This window comes from Zootoca vivipara, chromosome 6, assembly GCF_965207765.1.
Source record: "Zootoca vivipara chromosome 6, rZooViv2.hap1.1, whole genome shotgun sequence".
NCBI classification, from domain to species: Eukaryota; Metazoa; Chordata; class Lepidosauria; order Squamata; family Lacertidae; genus Zootoca; species Zootoca vivipara.
The window spans coordinates 40,851,050-40,871,048 of record NC_142589.1 but is presented as its reverse complement, the minus strand read 5'-3'; the positions used below and the strand labels follow the sequence as shown (position 1 = coordinate 40,871,048).

The following is a 19,999-nucleotide window of genomic DNA, read 5'->3' as shown; positions in this document are numbered from 1 at the left end:
GAACATACCGGTACCTGGCAGCAGAATAAATATCAAACTCTGGCCTGGAACTTCAGAAACAATCCTGCCAAAAAGTTATTCCCCCAAACAGGGTCTTGGTGGCAGTTGCCCCCTCATGACATCTACTGTTTTCTTCTTCCAGGAATGTAGCACTGCCAGGCTTAAGAGAAGTTATAATAAGTTATAAGTTATAAGAAAGAAATGTTTGCCTCTGAACATGCACAGAGTATACTTCATTGAATACCAAGCAACCACAAGCACTAGTTATTCCCACCTTCATTTTATATGCCGTATGTAAACGATGAGAGTTCATGCACAAGGCAATGCTGTTTCACATTTCATCTTGGGTGACTTCATGCCTACATTCAACAGGAGTTTCCCCAGCTGGGATGTTCCACCTGCAAAAATAATGCCACACAACAGAGAATGGGTCCATTTATTTTATTTCACGATATTTTAAAGGCACTTTTCTGGAGAAGCCTATTGAAAGCGGTTTATAACATTTAAAAGCGTCACAATGAGTGAACAATAAATAAACTATTTATAAGCAAGCCTGCAAGAAGCCACCCAGAGTGACTGGTGGCAACCCAGGCAGAGGGGCGGGGTATTACGGTAACAACAACAACATTTTAGACCAGTGCTATCTCAAAGTGGTGGTCCACAGATGGGTGCCGTCCATAAACCATTGCTAGAGCACGGTGAACTCAACCACAGCCCAGGGTGGGTGGGACACTTCAGAGATCAAATGTACTGATGCCTGGCACATTGGGTGGGTAGGAATTGCTGGATGACTACATCAGATAGTTTAATAAGTGATGATCTCGACAATAATAGACGAAACCAACATTATACTTGTAAGGCTAATATCAAAACCATAGCTGTCAAGTTCTACCTTTTTTTAAGGGAAATTCCCTCATGCTGAATAGGCTTCCTCACGAGAAAAGGGAAAACTAGACAGCTATGATCAAAACAAGGGCTTTTAATATCTTATATTTGTATCATCTTAGATATCTTATAAAATACAGTATTATATTATACCAGGTTCCATCCCCACCCACCTGCTCTTTTAGTAGTAGTAATAATAATCGGTGCTTTTATTTTTTTAAAAAATGTTTAGGGGTACTCTCATTTTCCTACTCATATTGAAATACTGCCCTTCAATGAGGCCAAACTTAGATTCACAAAATGTTTAGGGGGTATGCATACACCTGTGTCCTTGTCCCCTAGAAAAGAAGCACTGATAATAACATTATTATTATTATTTATACCCCACCCATTTGACTGGGTTTCCCCAGCCACTCTGGGCAGCTCCCAACAGATTAAAAATACAATAAAACATCAAACACTAAAAACTTCCCTAAACAGGGCTGCCTTCAGATGTCTTCTAAATGTCAGATAATTGTTTATTTCCTTGACATCTGATGGGAGGGTGTTTCACAGGGTGGGTGCCACTACCAAGAAGGCCCTCTGCCTGGTTCCCAGTAACCTCATTTCTTGCAGGGAGGGAATCACCAGAAGGCCCTCAGAGCTCAGCCCTCAGTGTCTGGGCTAAACGATGGGGGTGGAGACTCTCCTTCAAGTATATTGGGCCAAGATAGTTTAGCTTCAGATATACCATTGTCACTTGAAATGTAAGGTGTTACTGCTATTCCACAAGCACCACCAATGAATATCACAACAGTTGGAAACTAGAAAGATGGAGTAAAGAAGAGACATCTCAGGCCTACCAAGGCACATTGCTCTTTACAGATGCATGTTCTGAGAAGGCATGGAAGGGACAGGGACAAAATGAATATTTTACAGACTTTGATCAGAGCTAGGTAACAGACTGGGGGCAGGCAGGGGAGTTTATGGGCTGCAGTAGACAGATGAAGTTTTCCCCACTGGATAGTTGTGAGCAAACCAGAAATATGGTTGCTATGCACATAGACACTTGTCAGGTCCAAGAGAAGACCCCAAGGGAATCTTTCCCTGCTGCCACTCCTATTACCCCCAGAACTGTTGAAATCCATGATCATGTGCTTACATGAATGAAACTCAGTTCAAACCAAGAAGTTTTTGTTATGAATCTGCCCTACCTCTTGGTGGTTGTAGTGTTAGCAGATGTTTCATCAGTGTCTTCATGCAGCTTGAAAAATAACTTGGCAAAACTGGTGCCCCGTAGCTCCCCACGGAAACTTCGTGCAGCAAAGGCATACAGGATGGGGTTGACCGTGGTGCTTAAAAAGGCTACAGCCCAGTGAATGTTTGAGACAACCTTGTCAGCATGAGCCAAAGTTTTTGCCACACCCGGGAAGGTGCTTTGCAGCAACAGTGCACAGACTGTGAGGAGGCTGAAGATGTGGTAAGGGAGCCAGCACACAAAGAAGCCCCCAACCACAGCAATAATCAGCTTCTTGGTCTTCATCTTCCGATGGAATTTCAGAGTCCGAACCTTCCTTGCCACGCAGGAATAGCAGATGGAGATCACAGCAAAGGGGATCACAAAGCTGAACAAAGTCTCCACCACATTATCCACAATCTGCTGCCATTGGGCGCCATACACGTCATCTGAGCAATCGCCTTCCACATTCTGGCTCGATGTGAATATCAGAGTTGGAGATGCAAAGGCAACTGCTAACAACCAAACTGCCACTAATGTCATATATACCACATGTGGTCTCTGCCACCTTTTGGAAGCAACTGGGAGAACCACCACAACAAAGCGATGCAGGCTCATCAAGGTGATTAAAAAGATACTGGCGTACATAGTTAAATAGTTAAAGTACACAAGGAGCTTGCAAAAAGCCTCTCCCAAGTTCCAGCTGGTCGCAAAGTTATAAATCCAAAATGGCACTGTGAGCAATGCCATTAAGTCAGCCGTGGCTAAGTTCAGGATGAGTGCAATGAGGAATGATCTCCGGGGAAACTTGGTTAGGATGATCCAGAGCACAAAGCTATTCCCAGGTATGCCAGTCAGGAAGCAAACGCTAAGAATCAGGTTTGGAAGCAAAGTGTGCTGCACCCACAAAGTATCCATCCCTTTGCTGTTCAATCCAGTCTCTGTAGAACTATTGAGAGCCATTGTGGATCTCATTCGGGGATTAGCAGTTGCAAAGAGTGAGTGAGCACAGTCTTATATAGAGGTTCATGGCAAATACAGAGGAAATGGCATGGGATGATGCAGTGACACAGCTTCTCAAGAAATTAATGCAATCCATCATATACTTCAGCTTTCACCTTCTGGCTCTATGTGAATATCAGAGTTGGAATGCAAAGACAATCACCACAAATCCTGAATTCTTATGATGTTGAACTTCACTTTCATACACAAATCCCCATGCCTATTAACCTAGTTATTTAAATAATGATTAGTTGCTGCCTTTGATAGCTTTATCCTCTGCAAATCTCCTTTTAAAGTCTTCCAAGCTACTGTAATGGCCATCACCACATTCGTGGTAATGAATTTGGACAAAAGGAAGTACTTCTTCCACACATCATATAATTAAACTCTTCCTACACAAATCCAGAGTGGAGTTCCTAAGTAGGGTGGATGGCATCTTGTATGCCTCCTTCTTGCAACTCCTGCTGCCAAGCGTCTTGTCTTGCTTTCCTCTCCTCTAGACCACATCAGTGGGGGGTGGTTCTTGTGGTCTGGGCAGCCCAGGACCTCAATACACACTACCCAGGCTTGCACCCCATAGACTCCACTCCCAAAGGCTAACTCTTCCAGTTCTTATTGACAAACTGGTCCTGGAAGGGATGAGTAAATATCCTGACTTCCTATTACTTCATGCAAAGATCAGCATACTAATCATGTGTTACCAGCAAAGTTCAATTATCAAGTCCCGTAAGAAAGATTCAGACTATATACAATAAAATCTTATTCTAGGAGTAAACTCATTATTCAGAAACATACAGAAAGCCAGTCAGTCGTTTCTAACAGGGCTATGTCCCTTCAACTTCAAACTCGTCAGAGTAAACAAAATGATAAATAGGCAGGAACTTGCATGTAACAAACAATGGTTCGAAGTCATGATGGTGTTATAACATTCACTTACCCATAGTTAACACTGACCAGTTTGTCATGTTCAGATGGAATGACAAGTCAAGAGCAGAAGCAATGGAGGAGGGAAGGGGGAAAGAAACCACATAACCTCACTACTTTGTTCCTATAACATTAAACCACAGTTGAAGGTTCTGTTTGGCTGAGGCCACTCTCTCCTTACCTAACACAGATGAAGTGAGAGGACCCTATTTAAGCAAACATGTGCTCAGGAACCAAAGCAACCTAATTTTACCCAGGGAGAGCCTTAGAGTCATGCTCTCCTCATTGTGGGAAGGCTGCAGCAGCCAATCGCATCACATGAAGTTTGTTTCCAGTCTCTGAACTTGAGGCTATTTGCTTCATTTCCTGATATGTCTATAATGTTTTTAAAAAGCAAGTCTGCAGGAAATTTATTAGGTATTTTCATGTGCATTTCTCCCAATGAACAAACTTATATACAGTTGTGCCAAGTATATGCATTTTTGCAAGTTATTTTGTCCTAATAGAAGACATTTTTGAATGTTGCTTTGACCAATATACACATTTTTGTATGCATTCTGGGGTTGCAAAATTGCATTGCAAAATATGGAGACGTGTGACATTTGAAGGAGATCTGTTTTAGTTTGTATAGGTTTGAGAAGTGCACATTTTGTAGGTTTGAATTATGAATTGAATAAATTTCTTCCCTTGCTGATCCTGAGGTGAGGAAATGTCAAAAGTGTAAACACTTTGGTGACACTGGAAATTCCTCAGCTCCTTGGTTCAGGCTTTGCTGTGCAAATCCTAAACCTTGTTGTTGTTTAGTCGTTTAATCGTGTTCGACTCTTCGTGACCCCATGGACCAGAGCACACCAGGCACTCCTGTCTTCTACTGCCTCCCGCAGTTTGGTCAAACTCATGTTCGTAGCTTCAAGAACACTGTCCAACCATCTCGTCCTCTGCCGTCCCCTTCTCCTTGTGCCCTCCATCTTTCCCAACATCGGGGTCTTTTCTAGGGAGTCTTCTCTTCTCATGAGGTGGCCAAAGTATTGGAGCCTCAGCTTCAGGATCTGTCCTTCCGTGAGCACTCAGGGCTGATTTCCTTCAGAATGGATAGGTTTGATCTTCTTGCAGTCCATGGGACTCTCAAGAGTCTCCTCCAGCACCATAATTCAAAAGCATCAATTCTTTGGCGATCAGCCTTCTTTATGGTCCAGATCTCACTTCCATACATCACTACTGGGAAGACCATAGCTTTAACTATATAGACCTTTGTCGGCAAGGTGATGTCTCTGCTTTTTAAGATGCTGTCTAGGTTTGTCGTTGCTTTTCTCCCAAGAAGCAGGCGTCTTTTAATTTCGTGACTGCTGTCACCATCTGCAGTGATCATGGAACCCAAGAAAGTAAAATCTCTCACTGCCTCCATTTCTTCCCCTTCTACTTGCCAGGAGGTGACGGGACCAGTGGCTATGATCTTGGTTTTTTTGATGTTGAGCTTCAGATCATATTTTGAGCTCTCCTCTTTCATCCTCATTAAAAGGTTCTTTAATTCCTCCTCACTTTCTGTCATCAAGGTTGTGTCATCTAAACCTTGTTTTGTTTTATTTTCAGAAGGAGGGATAGGAAACAAAACAACTCATTCCAAATTGTTACTGTATATTCCTACCTTACCTTCCAAGTCCCGGACTGCAGAATCCAGGACCGGCAGCCGTGTGACACTGGAAGTTGCGTCGACGTAACTTCCGGTGTCACTTTGCCCTTCTATGGGCACCAAAAATGGCCGCTGTCGACACCGGAAGTAGCGTCTATGCACTTCCGGACATGCGTAGATGCGACTTTTGAAGCTGGCGGCGGCCATTTTTGGTGCCCATAGAAGGGCAAATCAGAAAGAAAAAAATGGCCGCCGACAGGAGAAAATAACGGAGAAAAACAGGAGACGAAGTGATATGGGGGACCACCGGGAAAAGGTAAGTAAAAGGGGGGGTTTCCCGGGGAAAACGGGGTACTTGGCAGCTATGATTCCTACGTATAAGACTACTTTTTAACCCAGGAAAATCTTCTCAAAAGTCGGGGGTTGTCTTATACGCCGGGTCATATTTCTTATACCAAACTCTGTATTTTAACTGGAATAGTTGGGGGTCATCTTATATGCCCAGTCGTCTTATACGGGGTAACTACAAATATCATACACAACTGCAAGTCTTCCCTCATTCATTCATTCACACACACACACAAACACACACAAGGCAACCACCCTGATTCCATGTCTGAAAATGTAACAGGAAATTATGCTCTTTCGCCAGCTTCAACAAAAACAGGAACTTGCATTTCCAAAAATTGCCACACAAACCACACTTTCTCGCAGTGCATTTTTCGGTCAAAGTGTTCCCTTAATTATCTCCATGTGGTCCCTTCTCTTCAGGGATTTAGCACTACCAGCCTCATCAAAAACGATAAGGAAAAGTGCCCCCCAAGTGCAGCATGCACAGATAACAGCTTCCTTGAATAGGAGTTGTGGGGGTTTCAGGGATGGGGAAACAAAGCAAGTAAAGCGCATTGGGTGAAGGCATCCCACTTACTTTCTGGTGGGTACAGCAAGTACAAATGCAACTTGAAACACAGCCGGGGGGGGGGGGGGGAGGAAATGCCCTTGCTGTACTTTAAGCCACTAATGTGTATATAGCCCTAATCTGGGGTAGCAAAGAAATGTCAGTTCTTCAGGTATTTTAAGACGTCTAACATGTCCCTGGTAGGCAGTGCTTTTCTTCTAGGAAAAAAAAGTGCCAATACTGCGTACCCTTGAGAATCCTCAGGGGGGGAAAGCACTGCTGGTAGGTCTTTTCCTTGCTAAACTTGCAAAGTTCCTTCAACTTTTACTCAAACAACTTGTTTCCCATCTCATGGATAATCTGCCCTGCCCTGCTCTAAACCTATTCTGTTTTTTAAACAAATACTTCTTAAAGCATCCAAAACTAGACATAGTATTCCAGGTAGGGCCCAGCTAGTGCAAAACAAAATGGAACTTACCTGAATATGGCATCATATCATCTCACCTGCTCATATTATTATTATTATTATTATTATTATTATTATTATTATTATTATTATTACACCGCCTTATACCCGGAGGTCTACCCAAGATGAGAAAGTAAGTTGTCAGCCATTCTCATGTGTCATTGTTGTTTATTTGTATGCTGTTTTTCATCAAAGCTCATGCTCAAAGCAGCACACAACATCAAAAAGTTTACATAATTCACGAGCATTTACGATACAGAACAACATGTAAATCGTTACATAAACAATAGGCTAATGAAAACATCTCCTATTAATAAATATACAATAAGATGAAACAATCCACTGATAATTTTTAATGAGGACTAATAACACCCAAAATAATACATCTTCAAAATTAAATATTGACCCTAGCAACAATCCCCAAGCAATAACACCCCATCTTGAGGGTCTCCAGCCACTTTTGGCAGCAGCAGAAGCCTTTGATGATCAGAGGGTCGCATAATTAGTTAGTTATAACTAGGTTGTCTCATGCTGCCCTCCCTGTACCATGTATTTGTGTATCTATGTGACGATAAATAACTTTATCGTGCATTAGTTCCCATAGCTTTGTAAAAATGTGTATATTAGGTAAAAATGCATACAAAAATGTAGTTACTAAGAGAAATCCATGCTGATGAATATTCATGAGGACTTTAAAAAAAAAATTCACTACACTAACTGATGTGGAAGTGTGGAGAACTGAACTTAAGGTTTGAGAAAATGGGAAAGTGGGAGAAACCAAAATTGATAGATTTGTGCATCCCTTGGCAGGACTGAGTAGAGGTAGCACATCCCAATGCAGCCAGGGCTCATGGTTCTTTCATGGAGATATTGTAAGGTGTCCTGGGCAGGAAAAAATATATAAACAGGTAATAGCCTAGATACAGGTAGGAAAGTTGCTTGGATAGAATAGATGTCAAGAGTTCTCCACATTGGAAAGTTGCTAATGAACCACAGATAAGGTTGTTGCTGCACACAAAAACTCTCTGGGTCTCCCTCAGATCGCCAGGTGCCACAACAGAATTGCCTTTGTCTCACATCCATTATTTTACCCCAGCAACCTCTGAGGTTCTTCCTTTGTTTATTAATATATACAGAAAATGCTCATATCAGAGGAGGAATATTTTATTCTAAAGTTACCCCCTTACTCCCCTGGAGTCACAAAGCCTGCACTGAAGCAGTACCTTCTCTAGAAAGTTTCTCCTCAGTGTCTTCCTGCATTTTGGCAAATAACTTGGCAAAATTCGTCTCTCGTAGTCCCCCACGGAAGCTCCGGGCAGCAAAAGCATAGAGGATGGGGTTCAGGCAGCTGCTTAAAAAGCATGCGGACCCCTGAAGGTGTGTTAGCGCTTCCGTTGTCTCTAGCAAGGCCTTTGCCTTCTCCGGTTGAGCATATTTCAGCAACAATGCAGAGATTATGATGAGATTTAAGATGTGGTAAGGCAGCCAGCACACAAAGAAGGCCCCCACCACAGCTGCAACCAGCTTCCCAGTTTTCATTTCCTTGTGGCGTCTCAGTGTCCGAATCCTTCTCATCATGCAGGAGTAGCAGATGGAGAGAATAGAAAATGGGATCACAAAGGCAAACAAGGTCTCCAGAACATTGACTGCAAGGCGGTGCTCATCCGAGAAATACATGTCATCCGTACACTCTCCAACCTTGTTCTTGGTCGATGCAGATACCAGAGTTGGGCATGCAAAGACACCTGCCAGCAACCAAACTGCCAGCAACATCCTGCACACCACACGTGGCCTCCGCCACATTTGGGAGGCGAACGGAAAGACCACAACAGCAAAGCGGTGCAGGCTCATCAGGGTGATGAAGAAGATGCTGGCATACACAGTTAAGTAGACAAGGTAGATGAGAAGTCTGCACATGACATTTCCAAAGACCCAGCTGTTGAGAAAATAGTAGATCCAGAATGGCGCTGTCAACATGACCATTAAGTCAGCCAAGGCCAAGTTCAAGATGACATTAATGGTGAACGAGCGCTGGGGGAACTTGGTAAGAACCGTCCAGACCACAAGACCATTCCCAGGTATGCCAACCAGGAAGCAAGCCCCAAGGAAGAGGCTTGGAAGCAAGCTGGCCTTCATCCATGACACCTCTGTCACCGTGTTGTTCCCATACATCATTGTGATATTGGGGTGAGCCAATGCAGAGCTCAGCCTTTGCAAATAGGTGTCAGAAAATGAGTGTAACTTAACACCAGTGCAAAAAGGAAATGACTGGGGCTGATGCAAAGTTGTAGGTACATTACCACATTTTCTCAAAATGTTGGTAAAAGCCAGACATTGCTTTTGAAGGGGGGGCTTCCCCTTTCTGCTCCTGTACTCAAGCTAGGACTACTCAACTGGTTTGCAACATATATTTATGCTAAATAGGGAAGCTCTGTCATTGCAACCTACATGCCTCCGGAATATGTTTACCTGGGTACAGGGAGGAAAGGTGCTTGGCTAGGATAGACATAAAGAGTTGTCCACATTGGAAAGTAGTTAATGAATCACAGATAAGGTTGTTGCCATCCCAAAATAGGCCACTGGGTCTCCCTCAGATTTCCAGATGCTGCAATAACATTATTTTGGTCTCTCCTCCATTATTTTACCCCAGCAACCTCTGAGGTTCTTCCTTTATTAATATATACAGAAACTGCTCATATCAGAATACGATATGAATATTTTATTCTAAAGTTACTCCCTTACTCTCCTGGAGTTACAGAACCTGTATTGAAACAGTAATGTCTTTAATAGATCTCTCCTCAGTGTCTTCATGCATTTTGGCAAATAACTTGGCAAAATTCGTCTCTCGTAGTCCCCCACGGAAGCTCCGGGCAGCAAAAGCATAGAGGATGGGGTTCAGGCAGCTGCTTAACAAGGCTACAGACCCATGAAGGTTTGTTAGAGCTTCAGCTGTCTCTAGCAAGGCCTTTGCCTTCTCCGGTTGAGCATATTTCAGCAACAATGCAGAGATTATGATGAGATTTAAGATGTGGTAAGGCAGCCAGCACACAAAGAAGGCCCCCACCACAGCTGCAACCAGCTTCCCAGTTTTCATTTCCTTGCGGCGTCTCAGTGTCCGAATCCTTCTCATCATGCAGGAGTAGCAGATGAAGAGAAGAGAAAATGGGATCACAAAGGCAAACAAGGTCTCCAGAATGTAGACCACAAGGCGATGCTCATCTGAGAAATATATTTCATCTGTACACTCTCCAGCCTTGTTTGGGCTTGATGCAGATACCAGAGTTGGGCATGCAAAGACACCTGCCAGCAACCAAACTGCCAGCAACATCCTGCACACCACACGTGGCCTCCGCCACATTTGGGAGGCGAACGGAAAGACCACAACAGCAAAGCGGTTCAGGCTCATCAGGGTGATGAAGAAGATGCTGGCATACACAGTTAAGTAGACGAGGTAGAGGAGAAGTCTGCACATGACATTTCCAAAGACCCAGCTGTTGAGAAAATAGTAGATCCAGAATGGCGCTGTCAACATGACCATTAAGTCAGCCAAGGCCAAGTTCAAGATGACATTAATGGTGAACGAGCGCTGGGGGAACTTGGTAAGAACCGTCCAGACCACAAGACCATTCCCAGGCATGCCAACCAGGAAGCAAGCCCCAAGGAAGAGGCTTGAAAGCAAGCTGGCCTTCACCCATGACACCTCTGTCACTGTGTTGTGTCTGTGATGTTGAGAAGAGCCATCCTGTGCCTCCTGCAGAGCTCAGCCTTTGCAAATAGGTGAGTGCAAGTAGAGCTCTAGTGCAAAAGGGAAATGACTGAAAGTGATGCAGAGTTTGTACATAAATTACCACATTTTCTAGAAATGGTAAGAACCCAACATTCCTTTTGAGGTGGCTTCCTCTTTTCTCTCTCTTTTGCTCAAACTAGGACTTCCCAACTGTTTTGCAATAGACAAATATGCTAAATCGAAAAACTCTTGTTATTCCAAGTCACATGCCAACAGAGGGTGCATGCCTATTACTCAATTGCTAGAGTGTTGAGAAGGAACTATGCTTTGATGTCCTGGTCATGGTCGCACTGCACTATTCCATGCAATGGCTTTTTAGGGTGAAAAGAGCTGCTTTGGAGTGACACCTTAGACCACACCTTCACCTTAAATTTAAAGCAGTGATATATCACTTTAACAGCCATGGCTCTCAGCAAAAAACTCCTGGGAACTGTCATTTGTTACGGGTACTGACTTGTTATAAGAACCCTTTCTTTTCACATAACTGCAGTCTTAAAGGTGTTTTAATAATCTCTCTTCCCAGTGCTGGCAAACTCTCACCACTTGGGACACGTGCGGAGCATGGAACACCACTTTTCTTCAGATAGTTCTATAGCTGAGCCAATAAGCACGGGAATTATAAACCACACACCTAATTCTGAATGTTGTTTCCCATTCACAAAGAGACAGTTAAGGGGAACAGATACTGTCTGAGGCTTTGTGGGTCCTGGTGAGGAAGTGTTTTGGTCCAGCACCTGCACTTAACACAAGGCTAAATTGGGCATTCTGCTATTAACAGCTCAAGGACACACAGAGAGGTGCAGCTGCCAATAAGTTGCTTAGTGCAGATGAGGAGCCCATATAAAATAAGAGACAAGATAAGCAGCTGCAGTCAGGTCATAGTTGAGAGAGGAAGGTGCCTGAGGGAGCTTGTATTGCAGCAGAGCCAGTGGAATGGCCCTGCTTCCAGGGGTGCCAACATGAATAAAATGGGGGGAGGGCAGGTGAGCACCGTCCTGCATAAGAGTGGATCACACTTTTTGTGTCATTCTTGAAGAATTCAGCAGACAGGAGAATATGGACAAAGCCAAAGTTAGTTGCCTCTGCTTGCCATTAGCTCTGGCTCCACCCACGGTTGAGTCTTCCTGCCCTCCACCCTATCAGTCTGAATGGGCACCAGGCACCACTTTGCCTAACCTTTCCCCACCTGAGGTTGACTTGTTTCAGTAGCAAGTGGCTCAGCTGCCAAGCTACAGCAGGTGGATCTACCCCTGGCTACAGTAAGCTAGTGCCAGCAATACTGAGGCAACCGTATCACCACATCTATGATCTATATGCTGCGGGGACTGGCGCCTCCTCCTGCCAGGTAAGAGTGCTAACTCAATACTGGGGAGGCACTATGCTGAAAGAGTCTTTCTCCAAAAGCATGTGTTAAGCTTTTTTTCTTCCCAGATGAAGCACCCATCCATGTGGCTTAGCTTCTCACGCTACACAGCACCTACGAAGATCCCAATTGCCTCCATGTATTCAATAAAGCAGATACGGAATACAACAGTCTGAACTCTGGTGGCATAGATTCACATGAAAATGTGATGAGGACACAAGAAATCTTGGATTACAACATCTATTTTCTCAGGCATAACTTCTTACACTTTCAGTTTGTGGCTATGTATTGGAACTCTACTGGGGAGTGGTAAGCTCATGTGTTTTCTGCTGGATTGCACCACAGTTCCATTTTCAACAATGAGTAGGTGGATGCTGCTGGGAAGCTGACAAAATTTATAAATAATAATAGTAATAATAATAACTCTCCAGTCTTTCATTGTCAGTAAAAATGCATTTGAAATACGCATCATACAAACCACTTTGCTCCAGTCTCCATTCTGTGGGGAAACATGTACAGTACTCTATCCTGTGCTCAGCAAGTAATTGATCTCCCAAGAGCAAGATATAGAAATATCAAACAGATGCAGGTGGAAGAAAACTGGAGGAAAGATTAGGAATGTTTGCTATCCTGAGAGGGCTCCCTTCATAAAGCATGCCTGAGCGTCCACTAAAATGCACATAAAGGAACCAATATGAAGACATTGCCAATGTATTCAATAAAGCAGTCACCACACACACACACCCAAATGAAATACACTGACCACTAAGTGAGGATCAACACTTTACTGAATAAACAGAATACTTTTACAAATTTGAAAACAGACTGAATACACAAAATAAATAATTCTATACACTAATTTCAACATTACAGGTTAATTGCCATGTATCAAATCACACTCTTAAAAAGTTGAGATTCCATAGTGTAAAAAATAGAAGAGGCACCTAAGGCAAAAATCACAGACATGAATACTTGAGACAAAAAGTAAAATCTCACTGTCCCATTGAGAACAGGGAGAGAGAGATTAGGAACAATCTTTTTTGGCGACTTGAGTGTGATGAGCAGGGGGTGGGGGAGAACGTCTGAAAAGTCAAAGCAAGTTCCTTAAGACCTGCAGTGGAGGATTTCCAAGAAGCACTGCAGGGTCAAGAGTGAACCATTCACAGGACATGGAAGAAGATATGGGCAGGTGGAGGCCAAGAGGTGGCGCCCCCCAGTCCAAAGGCCACCAGAGTGCAGAAGGCTTGGAAAGTAGCCTGCTACTAGCCAGAGACAGTGTGTCTTACACAGTGCAGTCCTGTGCATATCTACTCAGAAATAAGTCCCATTGAGTTCAATGGTGCTGACTCCCAGGTAAATGGCTATAGAACTGCAGCCTTGTTTATTTAAAACAGTGGTTTTCAAAGTGTATTCCAAGAACCCAGAGGTTCTTTGAATACTTATTAGTGAGAAAAATCAGTAGCGGCAAACGAGCTTTCTCAATAGGCAGCTTGCCCATCACTACCAATCTTCCCCAGCAATACATAGCCAGTAGTAGGTGTGTTGTGTTCTAAGGCATTCTTCTACTTTAGTACAGGTTAAATGGCAACACCCAACAAGGCCTAACCAGCAGCCATTGCTCAGGGCATGCCCTACAAGCCCCAGAATCCTCTGCAGTGTGCTGGGGTTCTCTGATGGGCAAGCAGGGAAGGGTTCCTCTGCAGACGAGTTGGGCTAGAAAGGTACACTGAAAGTGGAAAAGCTTGAAATCCACAACTTTATAAACAACCTTTCATTACATGGCACAGAGGCAGACGAGTAAAGATGAAGCAGAAGAGAAGACAGAGTGACGGAAAAGCAGAGACAAACGATGGATTTTTCAACACAGGGGCTACCCAAGCATAAAGCAGGGCACCCTGGTTGTTTCAGATAGCCACCCTCAGTCAATTAATGCACTTCATATTCTTTGCTATGTCTCTGCTGGGGGGGGGGGGAATGCTAGAGCTGAAATCCACAGAACAGTGCCAGGCTTGAAAGTGCCCAGTGGGAGATTTATTTTATTTTATTGCTCCTCCCTTGTGTCACAGCAGACTCCCAAGTTCAAAAACTGTCTGTAGCAGAGCATGGGGGAAACAAGAGTACAACACACACAAACATGAAGACTAGTTGATGTGTATTACTAATTGTGCAGTTCTTTGGATCTTGTGACCCTGGATTTCTGAGGGCAGAGACTGATTGCTTTAGATAAGGCACTGGTTGGCAAATGCAGCATGAAAACTGTATAAAGCATGCAGAACAGGCAATTTTTCAAAAGGTATGGAAAAGCTGCATAGGCAGAATGATGAAACTGAGCCCCCCCTCCTTTCTTTCTTCCTTCCTTCCTCTCTCCACACACGCCTTTTTCTAGTGCTCCCCCCGGGGTATTTGCTACCAACAGATTTTCAGGGGACCATCTCAGCTGTCTCATTCATATTTGGATTAAACAACATGGTTGACAAACACGTTTCACTCAACTGCAATGAAGACAATTCCCATACTTTTGGTGTTAGTGTGTGTCAGAGAAGAATGCAGTCTCAGCCAGGGCATCCCAGGCCACTGCTTGGCCACCAAACCAGAGACTCGTGTAATGGCAGGTTCAGCTGTCTGTCTGGTTAGCCGAGGGCCAAAATACACATTATGGCAGCTAAAAAGTGCCATATTGCCTCCACTATCTCCCTAACATGCCATCACATCAAGCACTTCCCCGCCAGACTTCTTTCCTTATAAAGATGAGGACAAAGAACAGCTCATGCAGAAGTCTGTGCTTCAGTCACAGTATATTTCAGTAGCAGTGGCATCTGCACTCTAAGAAAGGGACCATATAACTCTTCAACAGATGAATAAAGTAATCAGCACATCAGAAATAAAGACCAAGGGAGCTTCCAGGTGGGGGTTTAAAACTGCTCCACAGCATCAAAGAGAAGGAAGAAAGGAGGATGTGGAATTGGTTGGGAGGGGGAGACATTCTTCCTGCAGATTGTGCTATCTGTAGCAAGTCCATTATTTATTTCATAAAATTTATATATCACTCAATTGTAGAAAAAAAACCTCAAAATGGCTGCATTACACATTGCTGTCTCCCCAACCTGGTATCAGCACAGGGTTGGCATATCTTCCATCTGGCTTAACAGTTTCAGCCATGCTCCATAGCCAGGACCAGTGTTTTTTTTTCTGGGGGGGATGCAGGGATATGCATACTCCTAAACATTTTGTGAATTTAACGGGAGAAGAAACTAATTTTTTTTAAAAAAATAGTTTCTTCTCTAGCATGGTGAATCATCAGTTCCACTGCTACCCCCAATGGCAGCCTCATTTCCTGTCATGGTGTTTCCTGAATCTCAGACAGAATGAGAGTACCCCCAAACAATTTTTTAAGAAAAAAAAGCACTGGCTAGGACCCAAAAAGACCATGCAATGAATTATTGTGCGAACTTTGGGAGGCTCTCCTTTATGACTGCAGACCTCTGTGCTGGCTCAACAAGCTACTCCCCAAAATTCTTGGGGATAGTCTTCAATGCTGTGCAAGGAGTGGAGGACATAGGAAAAGTTGAAGAGGGAGGGAACATCATCTGACATACATGTGGAAATGGTTTTGTAAGCCTAAGGACCTCTTGAGTCCAGAAAAAGAACAGGGAAAAACTCCATTTGGAAGCATCCCAATGCACCTCAAAACAGAAGCACCGTAGCTTAGAAGGACCAAGCCAAATGGTTCCCTTGGAAGACCCAGCTCTTCCAGATTGTTACAGCTGGCTATCAGGGTTTGCTCAGTAGGGCTATGTAGGCAAGGAAGCCTCTATCCACTGTGAGTGTGGGCTTGGTCCCATATGGAGTGGGGGACTTCAAAGCACTAGGCATTAATGATTGGGGCACTGCCTTTATACCGTAGCAACAGAAACTAACTTCCCCAACACTAAGAGAAGATAAGAGACATAGCAGATGCTAGCCTGTCCCCTTTCTGATCAAACTACCCCAAGGCCCTTTGTCCCAGCAGAATACACTTCCTTATCCCTGCTGGCTGGTGTTAAGGCACAATGACACTTCAAGGTACTATCCAAAGGGGCAAGGGGAACTTTGGAAACCAGCAGGAGGAAGTCATCATGAAGAATCTGCTGATACAGAAGGGGAACTCCTGTACAAGGAGTACTTTGGAAACCAGTAGGAGGAAGTCATCATGAAGAATCTCCAAGCCCTAAAACATGAGAGACACTTTAAATGACACAACCCAGTTAGAAGCTGCCTCTTGTCCATGATACCCCATGATTCCCAGTTATGTCTCTGGGGTGAGTCCTCTCTTAGTAACAAAAATGTCACATAATCTGAAGCTGGCATTCTCTGAAGTGGCAATCATTGACTGTATCCCATTCCGCAGTGGATAGGTAGATTTTGCACCACTAGATCTGAGATGCTGTTTGGGTTTGTTTGTTTGTTTTTTACACAGTATTGCTAAGTTCCAATATATTTACAATATTTACTGCTCCAACAGGGAGGGAAGGGGTGGTATAAGATAGAGACCAACTTCAACATGTAGAGACAATTCAGTACCCAAGTGTTGCCATCTTGTTGCTTTCTGTTTTTAAGCAAATGCACACAATGAATCTGGTTCATTGGCATGAACTCAGAGCAGGAGAAGCAAAAGCATGGACTAAGAGTTCTGCAATCCAGGACTGAACACAAGTGAGAGATCATGTGGTCACTTTCCTTTGGCCTACAAACTTAATTCCTTAACACAGAGATTTCTCACCACCAGGGCTGTTGAACATAGGCGCCTCACATTTGACAATTTCCCCACCGTGTAACAGAAATTGCTGCAGGGAAAAATGTGAGTGAGTCTAAAGGAATAACCCTCTATAAAATTGGTGCCCTATCTAGAATAGGCAACTGGAAATAGAGAGACAAGGCAGAGACCTTTACCACCACCGCCCATGCTGGGGTGTCTCCTGAAGCAGTCGCATACACACCACAAAGGTCAATGGAAAGACCAGTGTGTCACCAGTAGTGGGCAATACTCATTGGTGACACATAAATAGCAGGTGCATCTCTAACTGCAAAGTAACCTAAGTGAAACCACTGTATGAGATAAAGTCAAGCATCAATAGGAGCCTGGTTACTGACAGAGAGAGTATGTTGGACCACTAGATGTCACCCTGGGCTGAGAAACTGGTTCTGCACAATGTACCTCCAGAACTACTGCAGGAACACATGGAGATGAATCAATCCCACTGTAGTGGATTAAAGCTTCTTAAGCACACAAGCTGTGTGTTACATTACTTTTCCTGTGTAATGCTGATGTCTCAACAAGGTGAGGACAAGGCAGACTCACATCCTTACTAATGAGCAATTCAACATCACAGCTACTGCTGCACCATCACTCCCTCCCTGTGTCATGTGGAAATGCACACTTGGGAGCACCCTAGGGCTACCCCACTGCAATGGTATCACTCCCAGACACTTCGTACATTTCTACTCTTGACACCTACACTGAGTCACTGTTCATTGGGACAGGAAGTGCCTTTTTAGACGTCAATAAAAGTTAACTGACCAAAATGATATGGCCACCTGCCTTCCATGACTGACGCAATGTCCTTAAGCTGATGTCTGACAACGTATCCTGACACATTAACCAGCACAAGAGAGTTGCTCTCGGAAACAGGCTGTGCCACCAGAGGCTGGACGTAGCTGGTTTCTGTGAAACAGAGCAGTTGATGTGAGGGCACAATGCCAATCATGAATAGGACAGAGAAATATTGATTTAAGGTTGGAAACTCCAATTGCTGCCCTTTTTTATTGACCCCATCTACAGGGGTGAATGAAAGGCCAGAACACCAAGACTTGCTCCTATATCCCAAATAAATTTATCCCACCCCCGGTCCATCCTATCATTTCAAGACTCCATTACATCATTTTGCTGCACTTTTAGATAAAGTCTAACTGGAGACAGAAAATCCCTACAGAAACATGTTGTCTCTCTGTTCAGACTGGCTAGTGACTCTGGCAATTTGCTGCTGTAATAAGCAGCAAGCTTGCTGTCTAGCTTTTTTTTCATATTACTTGATTCAAGAGGCAGCTCTGGTGTGAGCACCTGATTTGTTCTCTGGCTCTTTATTTGCAGCACACTAAAACCAAGGGAAAGTGGGTTAATCCATGGGGGGGCACGCAGTGTAGATTATCTTTGGGTCCCTTTAAGCTATGTGATTTTATGATTCTAAGCTGCACTGCTTGCACCCCAGTGTGCCAGCTGTAGAGGCAAGCACAGCAGTTGTTTGAACCCACTCAAGCCTTCAATGAGAGACACAGACTTTTGATGTCACCCCTGTGATGAGAGACCCCCCTGGAGTGTGTACAGGAGGTCAGAAGAGGGAAGAAAGCTGTCTGATATCTCCTCAGTCACTTGCAATGTTGCAGTACTGAGTCACACATCTGAGCACTGATTCAGAATGATGACTGTTTCCTATAATTCATTCCAGCGTTAAGTGGAAAGATACAACAGAGAGCAAGATAAGGCTCCAAAATAGTGGGAGGAAAAGAGCCTGACCCAAACCATTCCCAGCCAACAAAATTAGTGTAGTTAAGGCACAACCATTTCTCCGGCCTTCAACACATAGGACAGTGAGAGGAGTAGCACTAATTCTGATTTCCTCCAACAAGTATCAAAGGAGAATTTGGTCCCCATTTCACAGCTATATGGATGGAAAGCAGCCATTTAAGTGCAAAACCAAATGAAAACTGAAACTGTGAAAGTGCATAGCCCAAGATTCAGAGAGCTGTGTTCCACACATGCACTGGGACTTATAGGCTCCCCTACCCTCTCTCTTGGGTGCAGAAAACCCCCAACTGATGTCACAAAACCTTCTGGGGTGATGTCTGATGCAGTGCAAAAGGCTGCAGCTAGAAGAGGAACTCAGTAATCTCCTTCTGCACCTGTGGACCCATGGGGTTCCATGATCCTGATTTTAACCAACAGCCTTAAGTCAGCAATAGTCAATGTGGTGCCTTTCAGTTATTGCTGGACTCCAACTCCCATAAGCCCCAGTCAGCATGGCCAGTCAACAGGGATGGTGAGCTGCGGTACAACAATGTTTGGGTGGTACCATGTTAGCTACCCTGGCCTAAATCATCCCCTCCCAGACCCTGTAGCAACAGAGGCTGGCTAGATAAAACTTGGGAGTCAATAAATAGGAGTAGCAAAGATTCATGGCTAGGGAAGGACTCTTCTGCGCGGCTCCAGTATTTCAGGCAAATAACTCTAGACTTTTTTCCAGGGCTGGGCCAAGAAGCAGAATTTTCTTATCCCCTGACCCTACACAGGTGAGATGTGCTCCCAGGGGCAGCAGCATCCCTAAAACTCCATCTCCCAAGGCAGGAAGATGGACATAGGAAGTTGGGCTTTGAGATAAGAGGGCTGGAGCTTGAGGCCCCCTCACTTAGTGAACACAGTGCAGAACATGTCCCAATGACAAAGAAAGAACAAGACAGGCAGACTCCTGCTGAGTTGTCAGCCATTGTACTGCTGCTGGTAGCGCAAGTTCAGCTCTCGCAGTTCCCGCTCCCGTACCCGCCGGGACTTATTGGATTTAGTGGAGCGGCTGGAGCGAGTGGACTGGGCTGACTTGGTGCTTTGGCAACGAGATGATGCCCTCTTGAGGAGGTTCTGAGATATGGAGCGGTGCAGGTTCTTCATGGAAGAAGAGGCAGCCATGCTGACCACCCAGGGGTGCTTTAAGGCTTGAAGAGCTGTCATCCGGTCACTAGGATCCACTGTGAGCAGACGGTCAATGAAATCCTTAGCAAGATTGGACACGCTGGGCCATGG

General features: G+C 44.3%; 4 protein-coding genes across 5 annotated transcripts in view; all 4 read right to left on the bottom strand.

Annotated features, from left to right (window-relative positions):
• Positions 1-17: 17 nt before the first annotated feature.
• On the bottom strand, positions 18-3,205 carry LOC148685315 (leukotriene B4 receptor 1-like). The gene is made up of 2 exons (XM_088671067.1): positions 2,079-3,205; positions 18-398 (listed from the first exon to the last, which is right to left on the bottom strand). Exons 1-2 carry the CDS (start codon positions 3,074-3,076, stop codon positions 332-334), a joined length of 1,065 nt encoding a protein of 354 aa, XP_088527193.1. The 5' UTR covers positions 3,077-3,205; the 3' UTR covers positions 18-331.
• Positions 3,206-7,175: 3,970 nt separating this feature from the next.
• Positions 7,176-10,815, bottom strand: LOC118088002 (leukotriene B4 receptor 1-like). The gene has a single exon (XM_088671062.1). The coding sequence runs from the start codon at positions 9,194-9,196 to the stop codon at positions 8,219-8,221; it is 978 nt and encodes a 325-aa protein (XP_088527188.1). The 5' UTR covers positions 9,197-10,815; the 3' UTR covers positions 7,176-8,218.
• On the bottom strand, positions 9,774-17,915 carry LOC118088003 (leukotriene B4 receptor 1-like). Its single transcript, XM_035121150.3, has 2 exons — positions 17,764-17,915; positions 9,774-10,740 (listed from the first exon to the last, which is right to left on the bottom strand). Exons 1-2 carry the CDS (start codon positions 17,913-17,915, stop codon positions 9,774-9,776), a joined length of 1,119 nt encoding a protein of 372 aa, XP_034977041.3.
• Positions 12,942-19,999, bottom strand: part of PSKH1 (protein serine kinase H1) — a 34,831-nt gene continuing 27,773 nt past the window's right edge. For both annotated transcript variants that reach the window (XM_035119429.3, XM_060275975.2), the window contains exon 3: positions 12,942-19,999. In XM_035119429.3, the coding sequence (XP_034975320.1) occupies positions 19,682-19,999 (318 nt within the window). In that variant the 3' untranslated portion in view covers positions 12,942-19,681.